Source organism: Salvelinus alpinus, chromosome 13, assembly GCF_045679555.1.
Source record: "Salvelinus alpinus chromosome 13, SLU_Salpinus.1, whole genome shotgun sequence".
Taxonomy (NCBI): domain Eukaryota; kingdom Metazoa; phylum Chordata; class Actinopteri; order Salmoniformes; family Salmonidae; genus Salvelinus; species Salvelinus alpinus.
Window position 1 is genome coordinate 50,103,047 of NC_092098.1, and position 14,907 is coordinate 50,117,953.

Here is a 14,907-nt window from a genome sequence, read left to right on the forward strand (position 1 = left end):
TGACCAAGGATCATGCGTTGTCTTGTGCGCGTCATTCATTTGAACGCAGGGTGGCGCTCTACACCGTAGACCAATAAGAACCGCTTCGTTTTGCATTCCGCAGCGAGTTATCATAACACACGGTTGTTGGATTTATTAGAAATATTTCATTACATGTATGTATTGACTATTAATACGTATTTTACCGCAAAACGTGTCTGGTCTAGTCATTGGTTTAGACCTTGTGGTCACTTCCGGTTCAAAGTTTGAGGAGGTCACGGTGTCCTTCCACACGTGTGTTTCCAGGCATAACTTGTACTCGCAGTACAGTAGCTGGTAACTGGAACTTATCAAACCATTATATATATTTTTATTTACTAGTCAAATTGACCAACCTATAATCATGCTAAAGACGCTTTCCCGAGCGGTGACTACCGCAGTTCGAATTTCTACATCCACAATGTCCTCGACTCGTGCTCTCCATCCTCTTACGAGATCGGCGTTATGCTCTCCAAACTCGGGAACAATCCAGCCTTTCACCCGGTCTCTCTGGATGATGAGCAACAATGGTGCAGCATCGGGGTACAGACCAAAACTCTTCAGTTCAAAAGGACAGAGTCCTGTATCCTGTGAATGTGTGTCGCTACATACAGAAGGTAATAATCGCTAAATTGGGTAGCTAGCTAGTTACTGTAGTGTGAGTACTCGTTATGTTAACGTTAGCTAGCTAAATGACCCCCCTCCACTTGCTTGGTTGAACTAGCTAGTTAGTTGTGTGTAAAACAATGGAAGAATAGCTGCGACCAGCTTGTAAAACATGGACAACGTTTGTAACATATGTTCTCATGTAACTATCTGACTGGAGGTGCAAGATATGTCACCAATGCGTGTCCCCCAATGTATGGAACCATCATGTCTATAGAATCTAGTCAAAAGTTAGCTCATGGTTTATCAAGCAAGACCGCATGTTTTAGAGCAGTGCCTAATGCGAAGCTGATGTTGAAACCAACTAATGGGTGTGATGTTAACTGGCTAGCTATCCTTAATGGCATCTCCATCTGGACCTGTGTGTCGAGCAATGCGCATGTGACCTTGGAAATGGAACATGGGTGGGCGCAAAAATATTTGGGACAGTATAGGACTAGCGTGTAGTTAATAATGACTTCTCCGTTTTTAAAAAATATTATATTTTTAACTGCTCTGTTTCAGGAGACAAAGCCTTTGGAGATTTCCTGTCTGATGAAATGAAAGAAGAGAAGAAGGTTCAGAAAAGCAAGACTCTTCCCAAGATGTCTGGAGGGTGGGAGCTAGAGCAGAACGGCACCGAAGCCAAACTCATCAGGACGCTCTCTGGAGAAAAGTAAAGAGCATGGCGAGAAAATAACGCTACTTCAATATTACAATACATACCTCCCCCTTCCTGAGTAAATGTCACATTTTTGCCTTCGTTTAACTAGGCAAGTCAGTTAATAAGAACACATTCTTATTTTCAATGACGGCCTAGGAACAGTGGGGTTAACTGCTTTGTTCAGGGACAGATTTTTACCTTGTCAGCTCGAGGATTCGATCTAGCAACCTTTCGGTTACTAGTCCAACGCTCTGACCACTAGGCTACCTGCCGCCTCTACACTCTAACCACTAGGCTACCTGCCGCCTCTACACTCTAACCACTAGGCTACCTGCCGCCTCGGCAGACATTTTATTTTGACTATGAATACAGTTGGGATGTCCTATCAATAAATGCACACCTGCACGAAATTAACCCAGTCACGATTCACATCATTTGAAATGTATTCTTTATAGAATCATTGTCTGATCCCTTCCTTGCAGAGTGACCGTCACATTCAACATCAACAACAGTGTTCCCCCTAACTTTGAAGAGGACGCTGAACAAGTGCAGGGACAGAAGTCGGCAGAAAGTGAGGTAAGTCTAGAGCTGGAATGATAAACCGAAATGTAGACACAGACATTGGCTTCCTCTTACATTTTGATTATGTAAGTAATTTTCTGTGATTTTGCAACACAACATTCCTGTAGATTGTTCTAAATGTAAAATCATTATTTGGTCAACAGTAATAGCCTGCCTATGCATTATGTTGATTCTTGCTATGGGTCTCTTTTTCGCTTTTGGTTGTTATGTGAGCGAGCCACTCACTCCCTCTGCCCACTGTGACACGGAGGGGGGAGAGATCCATTCTGAGAAGCACAAGCATATGACCGTTGCGCAGAATGCTATTGTGGGCGAAAGACAGTTTTCAAGGCAACTACTGCTGGACTATTCTAATCAAGTGAGAGAGACTTTGTCATTTCCTCAAACAATCATCTTTATTCAATATCAATTAATTATTGCAATAGTGAGGCTGGTTGACCCAACACCCTTGAGTGTTGGGCTGAGAGTCTAACCTTTACAGACAATGCTCTTTCTTAACCTGTCTAGGACTCTCGCCAACAGCCAATGAAATTGCAGGGCGCCAAATTCAATCAACAGAAATCTCATAATTCAATTTTCTCAAACATAAAAGTATTAGACACCATTTTAAAGATACAATTCTCGTTAATCGAACCACAGAGTCCGATTTAAAAAAAAATAGCTTTTTGGTGAAAGCAGAACATATCATTATGTTAGGTCAGCAACTAATCACAGAAAGCATACAGCGATTTTCCAACCAAAGAGAGGAGTCACAAAAAGCAGAAATATTGATAAAATTAATCACTAACCTTTGATATTCTTCATCAGATGACACTCCCGGGACAACATGTTACATAATACATCTATGTTTTGTTCGATCAAGTTCATATTTATATTCAGAAACCTCAGTTTACATTTGGCTTTGCCTCCAAAACTTCCCGTGAATTTGCACAGAGCCACATCAAATCACAGAAATACTCATAATAAACATTGATAAAAGATACAAGTGTTATTCACAGATTTAAAGATATACTTCTCCTTAATGCAACCGCTGTGTCAGATTTCAAAAAAACTTTACGGAAAAAGTAAACCATGCAATAATCTGAGTACGGCGCTCAGAGACCAACACAACCCAAGAAGATATCCGCCATGTTGGAGTCAACATAAGTCAGAAACAGCATTATAAATGTTCACTTTGATGATCTTCATCAGAATGCACTCCCAGGAATCCCAGTTCCACAATAAATGTTTGATTTGTTCCATAAAGTCCATCATTTATGTCCAAATTACTCCTTTTGGTTCGCGCGTTCAGTACACAATCTAAACTCACGCCGCGCGGGCATGTCCAGGCAAAAGTTCAGACGAAAAGTCATATTACAGTCCGTAGAAACATGTCAAACGAGGTATAGAATCAATCTTTAGGATGTTTTTAACATAAATCTTCAATAATGTTCCAACCGGAGAATTCCTTTGTCTTCAGAAATGCGATGGAACAGAGCTCGCTCTCACGTGAACGCGCATGGTCAGCTCATGTTTAGCTCATGGCAGACCTTACTCAATCCCCTCTCATTTGGCCCCACTTCACAGTAGAAGCATCAAACAAGGTGACCCCATAGACACTGTGTATTCGATAGGCCAAGAGTTGAAAACCTACAAACCTCAGATTTCCCACTTCCTGGTTGGATTTTTCTCAGGTTTTCACCTGCCATATGAGTTCTGTTATACTCACAGACATCATTCAAACAGTTTTAGAAACTTCAGAGTGTTTTCTATTCACATCGACTAATAATATGCATACATTAGCAACTGGGACTGAGTAGCAGGCAGTTTACTCTGGGCACGCTTTTCATTTGCGGTGAATAGGCCAAGTGGCCTAGCGCTGGATTGTTTCTGTACGACGTTACATTTACTGATAGCCATGTAGGCTAATAGATTGCCAACTCTAAATATTATCTTGTTGCTAGATTGATCAATCGAGTTCCGACTTTCTCGGGTGGCGAGTAATATGAATGAACAAAGATGGCAAATTCATCCCCGGAAGGGCAAAAAATAAATCTGATAATTCTGGATCCTGTTTTTGACAGGTGGCACATCAAAATATCAGTCATGCATTCCCTGGATATGTAAATTAAATAACTTATTTTTTGAATCACTAGGCAGGTTTCCATTGACCCAGTTTTATTTTACAAAAGCAATGATGCAAAATAAAATCTTTGTGACGTGTTTAATGGAAACTGCAGATATGGGAGGCGTTTTCTAAAGACCACGGGTTGATTTGTCTTTTGTCAAAATGTATTTATTGCAACAAGTTATGATGGAAAATGTTTTTTTTAAATAAATGATGATCGCTGAATACTTTTGAAGGTACGTGGGGAACGCGATGTAATCACTTAACTATAAGCTCCAATCCACATTTAATTCTAAATGCCTACTGCAAAATGGATTCTTTCAACAACAAAAAAATCGGTTTTCTTTTGAAGGACAGGGATTGTCCTGACTTTAAAGTATGCCTGAATTGCTTCGCCTTGGTTTTCTGTTTGGCTGGCAAGTATCACCATCCAATTATTACACATCTACAGAGGTGTACGTTTCACAGTGGCATTGAATATGGCGATACGTTGGCACATGAGAACTATTACAATATGGCAAATATTAGTCAATTATTGCATTCTATCCATGCCTGGCATTCATGGCGTACCTGAGACATGATAGTTGGGAAGGCATACTGGCTGTCGCCAACTTAATTAAGGTGCAATATGCAGAAATCGTGCCGCCATTTCCTGGTTGCTAAAATTCATAAAGTTTGTCTAATTTCAGTTTGTGACAAAACAGGCAATACATGGTGTAGAGAATCATTGTACCACCTACACCGCTGTGAAATATCTTTTCAATCACCCAAAATATTTTATTTTCAGCTCTTTGAAGTTGATGTACAAAACTGAAAGTAAGAAGACTTAAAAACTAAACTTAAGATCGGGAAGCGTAGAATAGCTCACTTAGAACAGATCTACTGCTTCTTAGACTTGTATTCAATGAGAATGACAGATCTATAACTCAAGTTTCTCTGGGAATTTGATCCGGCTGCCCAAAATGTTACATATTGCAGCTTTAATGCGCAATTTGCCCAAATGGGTAATGGAAACACTTCAACCACAACATGGTTATTAAACACCGTAGGTTTTTGCACAAATTAAGTAGATTTTTTTTATTTATACATCCAGCAGTTTATATCGACACGATCATTAAATGTAACTGCACTAGCAGATATTTGTCACATCTATTTTCTATACAAACGTTCTAAATGTCGACAAAAACAAATCACTGGACTAGTTAATGGAAGCATAGCTACTGGCTACCATCTCAGTTAATACTTGGCACTGTGAAAAAAATTGTCTCGCACCCTCCTGCTTATATAAAGTAACTGTCCATGAACTTTTTATTATATAAACTCAGCAAAAAAAATACACGTCCTTCTTTCAGGACCCTGTCTTTCAAAGATAATTGGTAAAAATCCAAATAACTACACAGATCTTCATTGTAAAGGGTTTTAAACACTGTTTCCCATGCTTGTTCAATGAACCATAAACAATTAATGAACATGCACCTGTGGAACGGTCGTTAAGACACTAACAGCTTGCAGGTAGCCTAGTGGTTAAAGCGTTGGACTAGTAACCGAAAGATCGAATCCCCGAGCGGACAAGGCAAAAATCTGTCGTGCTGCCCCTGAACAAGGCTGTTCCTAGGCCGTCATTGAAAATAAGAATTTGTTCTTAACTGACTTGCCTAGTTAAATAAAGGTAAAAACAAAAAGACAGTAGGCAATTTAGGTCACAACTATGAAAACTTAGGACACTAAAGAGGCTTTCTACTGACTCTGGAAAAACACCAAAAGAAAGATGTCCAGGGTCCCTGCTCATCTTCGTGAACGCGGCTTAGGCATGCTGCAAGGAGGCATGAGGACTGCAGATGTGGCCAGGGCAATAAATTGCAATGTCCGTACTGTGAGACGCCTAAGACAGGACGGACAGCTGATCGTCCTCGCAGTGGCAGACCAAGTGTAACAACACCTGCACAGGATCGGTACATCCGGACATCACACCTGCGGGACAGGTGTAGGATGGCAACAACTGCCCGAGTTACACCAGGAACGCACAATCCCTCCATCAGTGCTCAGACTGTCCGCAATAGGCTGAGAGAGGCTGGACTGAGGTCTTGTAAGCCTGTTGTAAGGCAGGTCCTCACCAGACATCACCGGCAACAACGTCGCCTATGGGCACAGACCCACCGCCGCTGGGCCAGACAGGACTGGCAAAAAGTGCTCTTCACTGACAAGTCGCGGTTTTGTCTCACCAGGGGTGATGGTCGGATTCGCGTTAATCGTCGAAGGAATGAGCGTTAAACCGAGGCCTGTACTCTGGAGCGGGATCGAGGTAGAGGGTCCGTCATGGACTGGGGTGGTGTGTCACAGCATCATTGGACTGAGCTTGTTGTCATTGCAGGCAATCTCAACGCAGTGCGTTACAGGGAAGACATCCTCCTCCCTCATGTGGTACCCTTCCTGCAGGCTCATCCTGACATGACCCTCCAGCATGACAATGCCACCAGCCATACTGCTCGTTCTGTGCGTGATTTCCTGCAAGACAGGAATGTCAGTGTTCTGCCATGGCCAGCGAAGAGCCCGGATCTCAATCCCATTGAGCACGTCTGGGACCTGTTGGATCGGAGGGTGAGGGCTAGGGCCATTCCCCCCAGAAATGTCTGGGAACTTGCAGGTGCCTTGGTGGAAAAGTGGGGTAACATCTCACAGCAAGAACTGGCAAATCTGGTGCAGTCCACGAGGAGGAGATGCACTGCAGTACTTAATGCAGCTGGTGGCCACACCAGATACTAACTTACTTTTGATTTTGACCCCCCCTTTGTTCAGGGACACATTATTCCATTTCTGTTAGTCACATGTCTGTGGAACTTGTTTAGTTTGTCTCAGTTGTTGAATCTTACGTTCATAACATGTTAAGTTTGCTGAAAATAAACGCAGTTGACAGCGAGGACGTTTTCCTTTTTGCTATTTTAGTTGTGTGTATATATAGTTATTGGGCAACATAGTTACATTTATCTCTATATGAATTTGTCCATACCAGCCAGCTGTTACAACACTAAGGCTTTGAACCTTGTGTGTTTCCTAACAGCCAGATATTGTGTCAACACCCAACTTTGTTGTCGAGGTGACGAAACCAGCAGCAAAACATTCCTTGGTGTTTGACTGCCATTATCCTGAAGATGAGGTAAGATACCCTACAAATGAATCATCATTGGCTATAGAAACATTTCATTAATAGAAGACATCTTTATCAACATAGTTATTGGGAAGCAGGCTTTGATTTGTTCCTTACCACATTTTGTTAATAAGCAATAAATCTAACTGTTGGGTTAAATTGATTTCTTAGGTAAGCCATGGTGAAGGGGAAGAGGAGAGCGACATCTTTTCCATACGTGAGGTCAGTTTCCAGCCCGAGGGAGATGAAGATTGGAAGGAGACGTCCTACACACTCAACACAGAGTCTCTGGACTGGGTAAGAGCTGATGCTCATGGTCTTTCTCGCAGCATGTCTAAATATCATTGCTTCAGTATTCTAGCCTGATCTGTTTGTGGTGTTGCCAAGAGGGCAGAAAGACTGGTACCCAGGCTATTATTCATCTACGATGACTTTACTGCCTACAATAGGACATTTTCAGGAAGGCTGCTCTACTTGAATTTGGCCTGGTTTATAGGTTTTCCTGATTCCGATGCTTCAAACTGGCCCGTCTCTCTCTCCAGGCTCTGTATGACCACCTGATGGACTTCCTGGCTGACCGGGGGGTTGACAACACATTTGCTGATGAACTGATTGAGCTGAGCACTGCCATGGAGCATCAGGAGTACCTCAAGTTCCTGGAGGACCTTAGTGGCTTTATCAAACGCAATTAATGTGTAGATGGAACAAAATTCATTGTTACGTGTTTAAATTTCAGTTTTAGACACCATCCCCTCCTAAATATTTTCCATTTGTGTCCAATCTAATTTTGGGTGAGGGGAGTGGGTAATAGGTACAAGAATTGTGGCATTTGATGCTTCTGCAGCTCTTAATTTCATATTGAATCACTTTGCTGCATCTGTGTTTTACTGAGGCTAATATAAAGGCTGTTAGTGTCGTGAACATCATGGAGCAAGATGTGTGGTGAGACATTAATGACACGGGTGGGTTAAGCATGGTTTTATTGCTGACATGCGTCAGTTGTGTACATTTCCCCTCATGAGGACAACAGTGCAGAAGAGAAATTAAGCCAGTGATCATATCAAAAGGACTTGTTTCAGGCATTGAGCTAGTTGTCGCAGTCTGTGTACCTTTTTAGGGAGGAAGGCCTCCAGAAAGATCACAGGAAAACATCTGAGACACTGGTAACAGAGGACTTATCAGCTGTCATGATCAGAGCTATGGCATCCCATTAGCCAGCCCAATGTACTGCAGGAACTACTTTTGGCAGACGATTGTGCCCTCTTAACGTAAGTCTTTAAGACATGCTCTGAATACCAGTCAAACGGCCCAATCTTACTGTACAAATATAAAGTCTTTATTTCAGAGTTGAAAAATCCTCCCACGGACACAGGATGGTTAAAAATCAGACTTTTCCCCCGGTAGGACAGGTGAATCACAGAACTATGGACAGGTAATCACAATCCTGAAATCAGAAACAAGATCCATTCAGTGATCAGTCACTGCATTCAACGATATGATAGAACTATTCATGGGTAATTGCTTTGACACCTAAAATTAAACAATATAAACCTGTGCAAATTGTGCAGTACCCCCTTTAATCAAAATATGACTTATCAGAAGAATATATTAGGAATGTTTAACATAAGGCACTACGTGTAGGAAGCGCAGTAGTGATACTAGTTAAGTGTAACATTATGGCCTGAACAGAAGGGGATTGTAAGTATGATTAGAGACCATTTGTGTCCCAAGTGGCACTGTTCCCTTTATAGTACACTACTTTTAACCAGGGCCCATAGAGTTCAGGTCAAAAAAGGTACACTATGTAGGGAACAGATTGCCATTTTGGGACACACACGTGTAACAGTATAACTTTATGGCGTCCCCTCGCCCCGACCCGGGCGCGAACCAGGGACCCTCTGCACACATCAACAACGGTCGCCCACGAAGCATCGTTACCCATCGCTCCACAAAGGCCGCGGCCCTTGCAGAGCAAGGGGAAACCCTACTTCAGGTCTCAGAGCAAGTGACGTAACCGATTGAAATGCTATTAGCGCGTACCCGCTAACTAGCTAGCCATTTCACATCCGTTACACACACATGTATTCAAGCCAGTCAGTCACCTTGCAGCTCATCATGAGGTTTGGAGAGCTATCTGCATTGGAGGCCATGGAGAAGACGGGATTCTGAAGACAATCCTCCATGTGTTCCGTTACACTCCTCTCTAACAAACACTGCAGAGACTCGATGGTCACGTTGCTTTGCTGGAGACGAGATGAACAGACGTCAATCAGCCAAAAGTGTAGTACATTAACTAGAAAGTGCCTTATGGTGAGGAACAGAGTGGTCAGCACAACAGGGGTTGGTCAATTGAATTGTATATGAGATCATACAAACCCTTGTGTTGATGTAAAGCCCACAGGGACAGGAGGTAAAATGGCTGTTAACAGTTAGGTTGTGTCTGAAATGTAGATAGTCACACAGTCCATGGTTTTAGAGTCTTAACTACGACGCATCGGAGCAAGTGCAGTAGCGTATCAAGTCACATCTTGGGAGAGACTTACACGTGACATACGGGACATATGATTTGCCTTTCTCCCTCCAGCCCTTCCACAACTGAATTCAAGTACTGCTCCTCGAACCGCATGCTTCTCTCATATTCCTCAATGATGGAGAGCTCTGGAGAGAGAACAAGTTGCATGTCATTCAGAGAGAAGCATCTATGACCAGGGGTTTCAACCGGTTTTCCTGTGTGTGTGTGTGTGTGTCTGTTTGTGTAGCTGTGTGTGTGTGTGTACTAATACATTCAGGCAAGATTCATTTGGGAATTAAACTACCTTGAGACATAAGTTCCTGTTGGATTTCTTCAAACACTGCCAGTTCATCATACTCCTTCATGACACTGTACATCTGTAGAGAAGACACGAGGTAAGCGCTAAGTAGCCATCTGCCTTATTTTAAATAAAAAATGTATTTCACCTTTATGTCATTTTACATAACTCATGTAAAATTAGCTGGAGATTAGTTGTATGCATGTGTCATGTTAGCTACACGATTACCTCTCATGCACAGTCATTATGCAACGGACAAACCCTCACCTCTTCCATTCCGTCTTTACGCCACGGGGTGGGCAGCCCTCTGTTGGCCGACTGGAGCGCAGTCCACTCCTCCTCCATCACCTCCTGGACGAAAACAGAGCCCTTGGCGCTGCAGTGTTGACCATCTCCCATCTGACGGTACTTCTCCAGTAACCTGGCTCGGCTGTTCTTCAACCTGTCCACGCAACGCTGAGGAACAAAAACAAACGTTAACAACCATCAAAACATGATACACTTCATGAGCTAAAGTCTTGGCATTAACTCGGTGTGCCACGCAAGTCTTCAAATATTGAGCGTTATTCCAATTCTAGTTGCAGCTAGATTCAGATTACGCCTAATGTTTGGCCCTCGAGTCTATCAACTAGCCGTGGTTAACTAGCCACCGTCCAGATCGTGAGAGATCCCATAACTAACGTTTACCTTCCTGTAGGTTTCCTTCCATGGTGGAGTCGTCCCCTTGTGAAGAGAACGATGTCTGTGTAACGCATCCATGATATCAGTAGCTTTGATGACGTACCGTTAGTGTATATAAAACCAAAAAAATCTAACTAGCTACAAGTTCACAACAACAAACCAAACAGTTCTGCTTTTGCGCATTTTGGTCGAGTTTTAAGCTTTTCGACAACCCTCGTGTCCCGGAAGTTGTTACTAAGCCTGGGATATGTAGTCAATCGAGTGGGTCACTGTCTACACGCAACTCTTCCTCTCTGATATGAATTAACAACCTGTGTTTGGCAAAAATAGTTGCAACTCTTTTAATACATTGAAACTATGTTTTATTTTTATAATTCCTAATCGTTGATCATTCAAAAAAATTCAATTCTAGGCAGAGATAAATATATGTGTTGTCCATTTGCACGTTATTGCTGTCACAGTGTATGTAGACATGATGATATGCATCTACTTTTTTCCCACCAAAAGACAAAATGTCCATAAGGTACTTCACATGGACACTGTAGGAGAAGTGGTGGAATACGTACTTTTCTAGTATCGATAGCAGTCTTTATTCAGTCTGCTATCACTTCTAGGCATAGGCAGCGCGTCCATAGGGCTAGGGGAAGCTATGAGCTTTCCCTAAAGTTAATTGAATTACCAAAATTATACTTCTATAAATAAAATAATTAAAACAGGCAAATACACCAGAAAGCATGATTTGGCCAAAGAGAATCATTAGTGTTTAAAAATAATAATTGTGACTTGTTTTAAATCGCATAGCCTACAGTCAGACGAGCTCACAATTTGAGCAGCTCGCACGGAGAAATACCAAATAGATGATTGTTGAGATGCGACTGTCAGTGAAAAGCACAGAGACACAGACAGGCATATCACAATATTTAAAAATACAACCACGGAAAAAACAATTTGGAAAGCAAATGGCTATTGCTGTAAAGAGAAGACAATGAAAATTCTCCAATATGTCTTTTAGATATAAAAAATGCTCAACTTAAATGAGCGAACTGTAGCCTGTCTTATTGGCACCAGAGGAGGACATCGGCCATATACCCGGTGAGTGTACATATTCAGTCTTTATCATTGGGTCAGTGACACTTCTGTTTTGTTTAAGGACAATAATTTCCTCCAGGTTGTATTTGTCCCTCCTTTTTGAAGACCTATTATATGGCTGAGTGTCAGCAGATTAGCGCTATTCTGTAATTGTTGTCATATTAAAAAATATCATCAAGTGGAGTTCTATAATGAAATGGCAATGGCAGAAACAATATCCCTAGAATTGTCTCAGGGACAAGGCAAGCAGCAGAACCAGCTCAACGACTTGGAATCAGATTCGGACCAAGTAGAAGATCATGCCACGACCATCGGGACCGGACCGGCTGTTGCTGGTTCTTTTTTCCACGCGCAGGTCATCCATAGCTGACACTTCATGGTGTCCCCCCCCCCCCCCCCTCCTTTCCACAGCAACAGCGCCCAGCGGAGGCGGAAAAGCGGAGCCACGTTGGGATATTATTTCCATATACGGTGAACAGGACTTGGTGTCAGACATACAGATTCAGTCCGCTTAGTTCTGGGAGCCTCAGCATCGACCCAATGCTGACCCGGTTATTTGAGTGTATGTCACTGGCCTACAGGTAAATCATTACGTCACTGTTCGTCAAGTTTGTCAAAGGGGTTTTTACCTACTGTAGACCTACTATAGACCTACTGTAGACCTGTAGACCTACTATAGACCTTCTATAGACCTACTATAGACCTTCTATAGACCTACTGTAGACCTATAGACCTACTGTAGACCTACTATAGACCTTCTATAGACCTACTGTAGAAAGATTATATTTTTGTCAATGCTACAGAAGGTAAGTTAAAGACTTTAAATAGTCAACTCTACTTTTAATTTATTTTTGGAACAGGCCTTGACAGTCTGGGTACTCTTTAGTCAAACACTGAAAACTTGATGGGATTTTTCCACATCTCAATAATTAAATGTTTGGTCCAGAATGAGAATTTGATCATCCTCTGATAGCTGATTGTTTGTGCTTTTAAGTTTAGTCAAACATGTGCGTGTGTGTGTGTGCGTGCGTGTGTGTGTGTGTGTGTATGCGTGTGTGTGTGATAATGACAGAGGGGATCAGTGACCCAGTGATATTGTGTTTATCTTAGTAGGTTGGGAGCTCACCGTATGTTTGGGAGCTCACCGTTATGTTTGGGAGCTCACCGTACGTTTGGGAGCTCACCGTACGTTTGGGAGCTCACCATACCTTTGGGAGCTCACCGTACGGTTGGGAGCTCACCGTTATGTTTGGGAGCTCACCGTACGTTTGGGAGCTCACCGTACGTTTGGGAGCTCACCATACCTTTGGGAGCTCACCGTACGGTTGGGAGCTCACCGTTATGTTTGGGAGCTCACCGTACGTTTGGGAGCTCACCGTACGTTTGGGAGCTCACCGTACGGTTGGGAGCTCACCATACGTTTGGGAGCTCACCATACGTTCGGGAGCTCACCTTACATTTGGGAGCTCACCGTACATTTGGGAGCTCACCATACATTTGGGAGCTCACCGTACGTTTGGGAGCTCACCATATGTTTGGGAGCTCACCATATGTTTGGGAGCTCACCTTACATTTGGGAGCTCACCGTACGGTTGGGAGCTCACCGTACATTTGGGAGCTCACCGTACGTTTGGGAGCTCACCATATGTTTGGGAGCTCGCCTTACATTTGGGAGCTCACCATACGGTTGGGAGCTCACCATACGGTTGGGAGCTCACCATACGGTTGGGAGCTCACTGTACATTTGGGAGCTCACAGTATGTTTGGGAGCTCACCATACGGTTGGGAGCTCACCATACGGTTGGGAGCTCACCATACATTAAGGAGCTCACCATACATTTGGGAGCTCACCGTACATTTGGGAGCTCACCATACATTTGGGAGCTCACCATACATTTGGGAGCTCACCGTACATTTGGGAGCTCACCATACATTTGGGAGCTCACCATACGTTCGGGAGCTCACCATACGTTCGGGAGCTCACCATACATTAAGGAGCTCACCATACGTTCGGGAGCTCACCATACGTTCGGGAGCTCACCTTACATTTGGGAGCTCACCGTACATTAAGGAGCTCACCTTACATTTGGGAGCTCACCATACGTTCGGGAGCTCACCTTACATTTGGGAGCTCACCATACATTAAGGAGCTCACCTTACGGTTGTCACTCAGATTCTGTTGGTCAGTCTGAGAATAAAAAACAGAGGGAGGCAGACGAAAGGAAAAATAGAAGACGCAAAATGACGTTGGTGATTAGATGACTCTTTTGATTGCCTTAATCTGTAATCTCCCTCTCCCCTCTCTCAGTAAACTCCATTTATACAACCTATGGTCATATGAGACAATAATGCAGGAAAGAAACCCTCAACCCACACAATCCTCAACCCACCTTGTGTGCAATACATGCAGTAACATGGTCAGGTGAAGTCACCGAACCCTCTATACAATATGCAGTAACATGGTCAGGGCTTCCTGATGGTGGACCACAGCATCTTAAACACAGAGAAAAGATAGAGACTGGATCTGGATCTACATAAACTATGTGAGTGATCGTGAATATGAAGATTATTGGATGAGCTTGATGAAGGAAAACCTCTGCGCTTCCAAATATTGTGTCTGAATAGCTGAATTGGGCATTATTGAACATGATGAGGGAGGGTAAGGGAAGGTCTGTTAGTGTTCAGTTGTGTTTATCTGAGTTGAGTACATTTAGTGGCCAGATGAGGACTGTGGAACGTTCCTTTGCTGTTTTCACATTCACATTTTCTTAGAATGAAGAGAATTGGACAATTAAATATTGTTTCTTATTTCTATAGCAGGTATAATCACATGGCAAGCTGCCAGTGACTTTCTATTGGACTTACTATATATTCTAAAGTGACGTTCTTCTTCTTCTTTTGGTCTCCTCGGCACATCCTGTTCTCTTGTTGTTAGTGCCCTCTAGTGGGAGGATCTGTTTTTTTTCAGCTGTGAGTTGTGTCTTGTCTCAACTAATCTCTCCTCAATTCCTTGCATCTTCTCTCCCCGCCTCCTTATCAACTCTATTGGAGGGGAAGGTCCAAGGTCCCTCCCCTCGAACCTTCTTCAAAGGGTTTTGAGAAGAAGGGAGGGACAACAGTATGGGAGGAATTGCAGAAAGATGAATGGAGATGGAGATTTTTTTTA

General features: G+C 42.9%; 2 protein-coding genes across 2 annotated transcripts; one reads left to right on the forward strand and one right to left on the reverse strand.

Moving 5' to 3' along the window:
* The first annotated feature begins 104 nt into the window (after nt 1-104).
* c1qbp (complement component 1, q subcomponent binding protein) lies at nt 105-8,078 on the forward strand. Its single transcript, XM_071339721.1, has 6 exons — nt 105-635; nt 1,189-1,339; nt 1,810-1,903; nt 7,075-7,170; nt 7,333-7,458; nt 7,704-8,078. The coding sequence occupies exons 1-6, from the start codon at nt 383-385 to the stop codon at nt 7,851-7,853; spliced, it is 870 nt and encodes a 289-aa protein (XP_071195822.1). The 5' UTR covers nt 105-382; the 3' UTR covers nt 7,854-8,078.
* Nucleotides 8,079-8,475: 397 nt separating this feature from the next.
* Nucleotides 8,476-10,922, reverse strand: rpain (RPA interacting protein). Its single transcript, XM_071339722.1, has 7 exons — nt 10,659-10,922; nt 10,239-10,427; nt 9,978-10,050; nt 9,705-9,819; nt 9,538-9,601; nt 9,264-9,404; nt 8,476-8,605 (listed from the first exon to the last, which is right to left on the reverse strand). Exons 1-7 carry the CDS (start codon nt 10,728-10,730, stop codon nt 8,576-8,578), a joined length of 684 nt encoding a protein of 227 aa, XP_071195823.1. The 5' UTR covers nt 10,731-10,922; the 3' UTR covers nt 8,476-8,575.
* Nucleotides 10,923-14,907: the final 3,985 nt, after the last annotated feature.

Excerpts from the sequence above, each read along its gene's own strand:
- c1qbp (XM_071339721.1), top strand. The coding sequence starts at position 383 with ATGCTAAAGACGCTTTCCCGAGCGGTGACTACCGCAGTTCGAATTTCT. Across the intron at positions 636-1,188 it reads TGTGTCGCTACATACAGAAG|GAGACAAAGCCTTTGGAGAT; the intron begins GTAATAATCGCT and ends GCTCTGTTTCAG. Across the intron at positions 1,340-1,809 it reads AGGACGCTCTCTGGAGAAAA|AGTGACCGTCACATTCAACA; the intron begins GTAAAGAGCATG and ends CCTTCCTTGCAG.
- rpain (XM_071339722.1), bottom strand. The coding sequence starts at position 10,730 with ATGGATGCGTTACACAGACATCGTTCTCTTCACAAGGGGACGACTCCA. Across the intron at positions 10,428-10,658 it reads GGAAGGAAACCTACAGGAAG|CGTTGCGTGGACAGGTTGAA; the intron begins GTAAACGTTAGT and ends TTTGTTCCTCAG. Across the intron at positions 9,820-9,977 it reads ACAGGAACTTATGTCTCAAG|AGCTCTCCATCATTGAGGAA; the intron begins GTAGTTTAATTC and ends TTCTCTCTCCAG.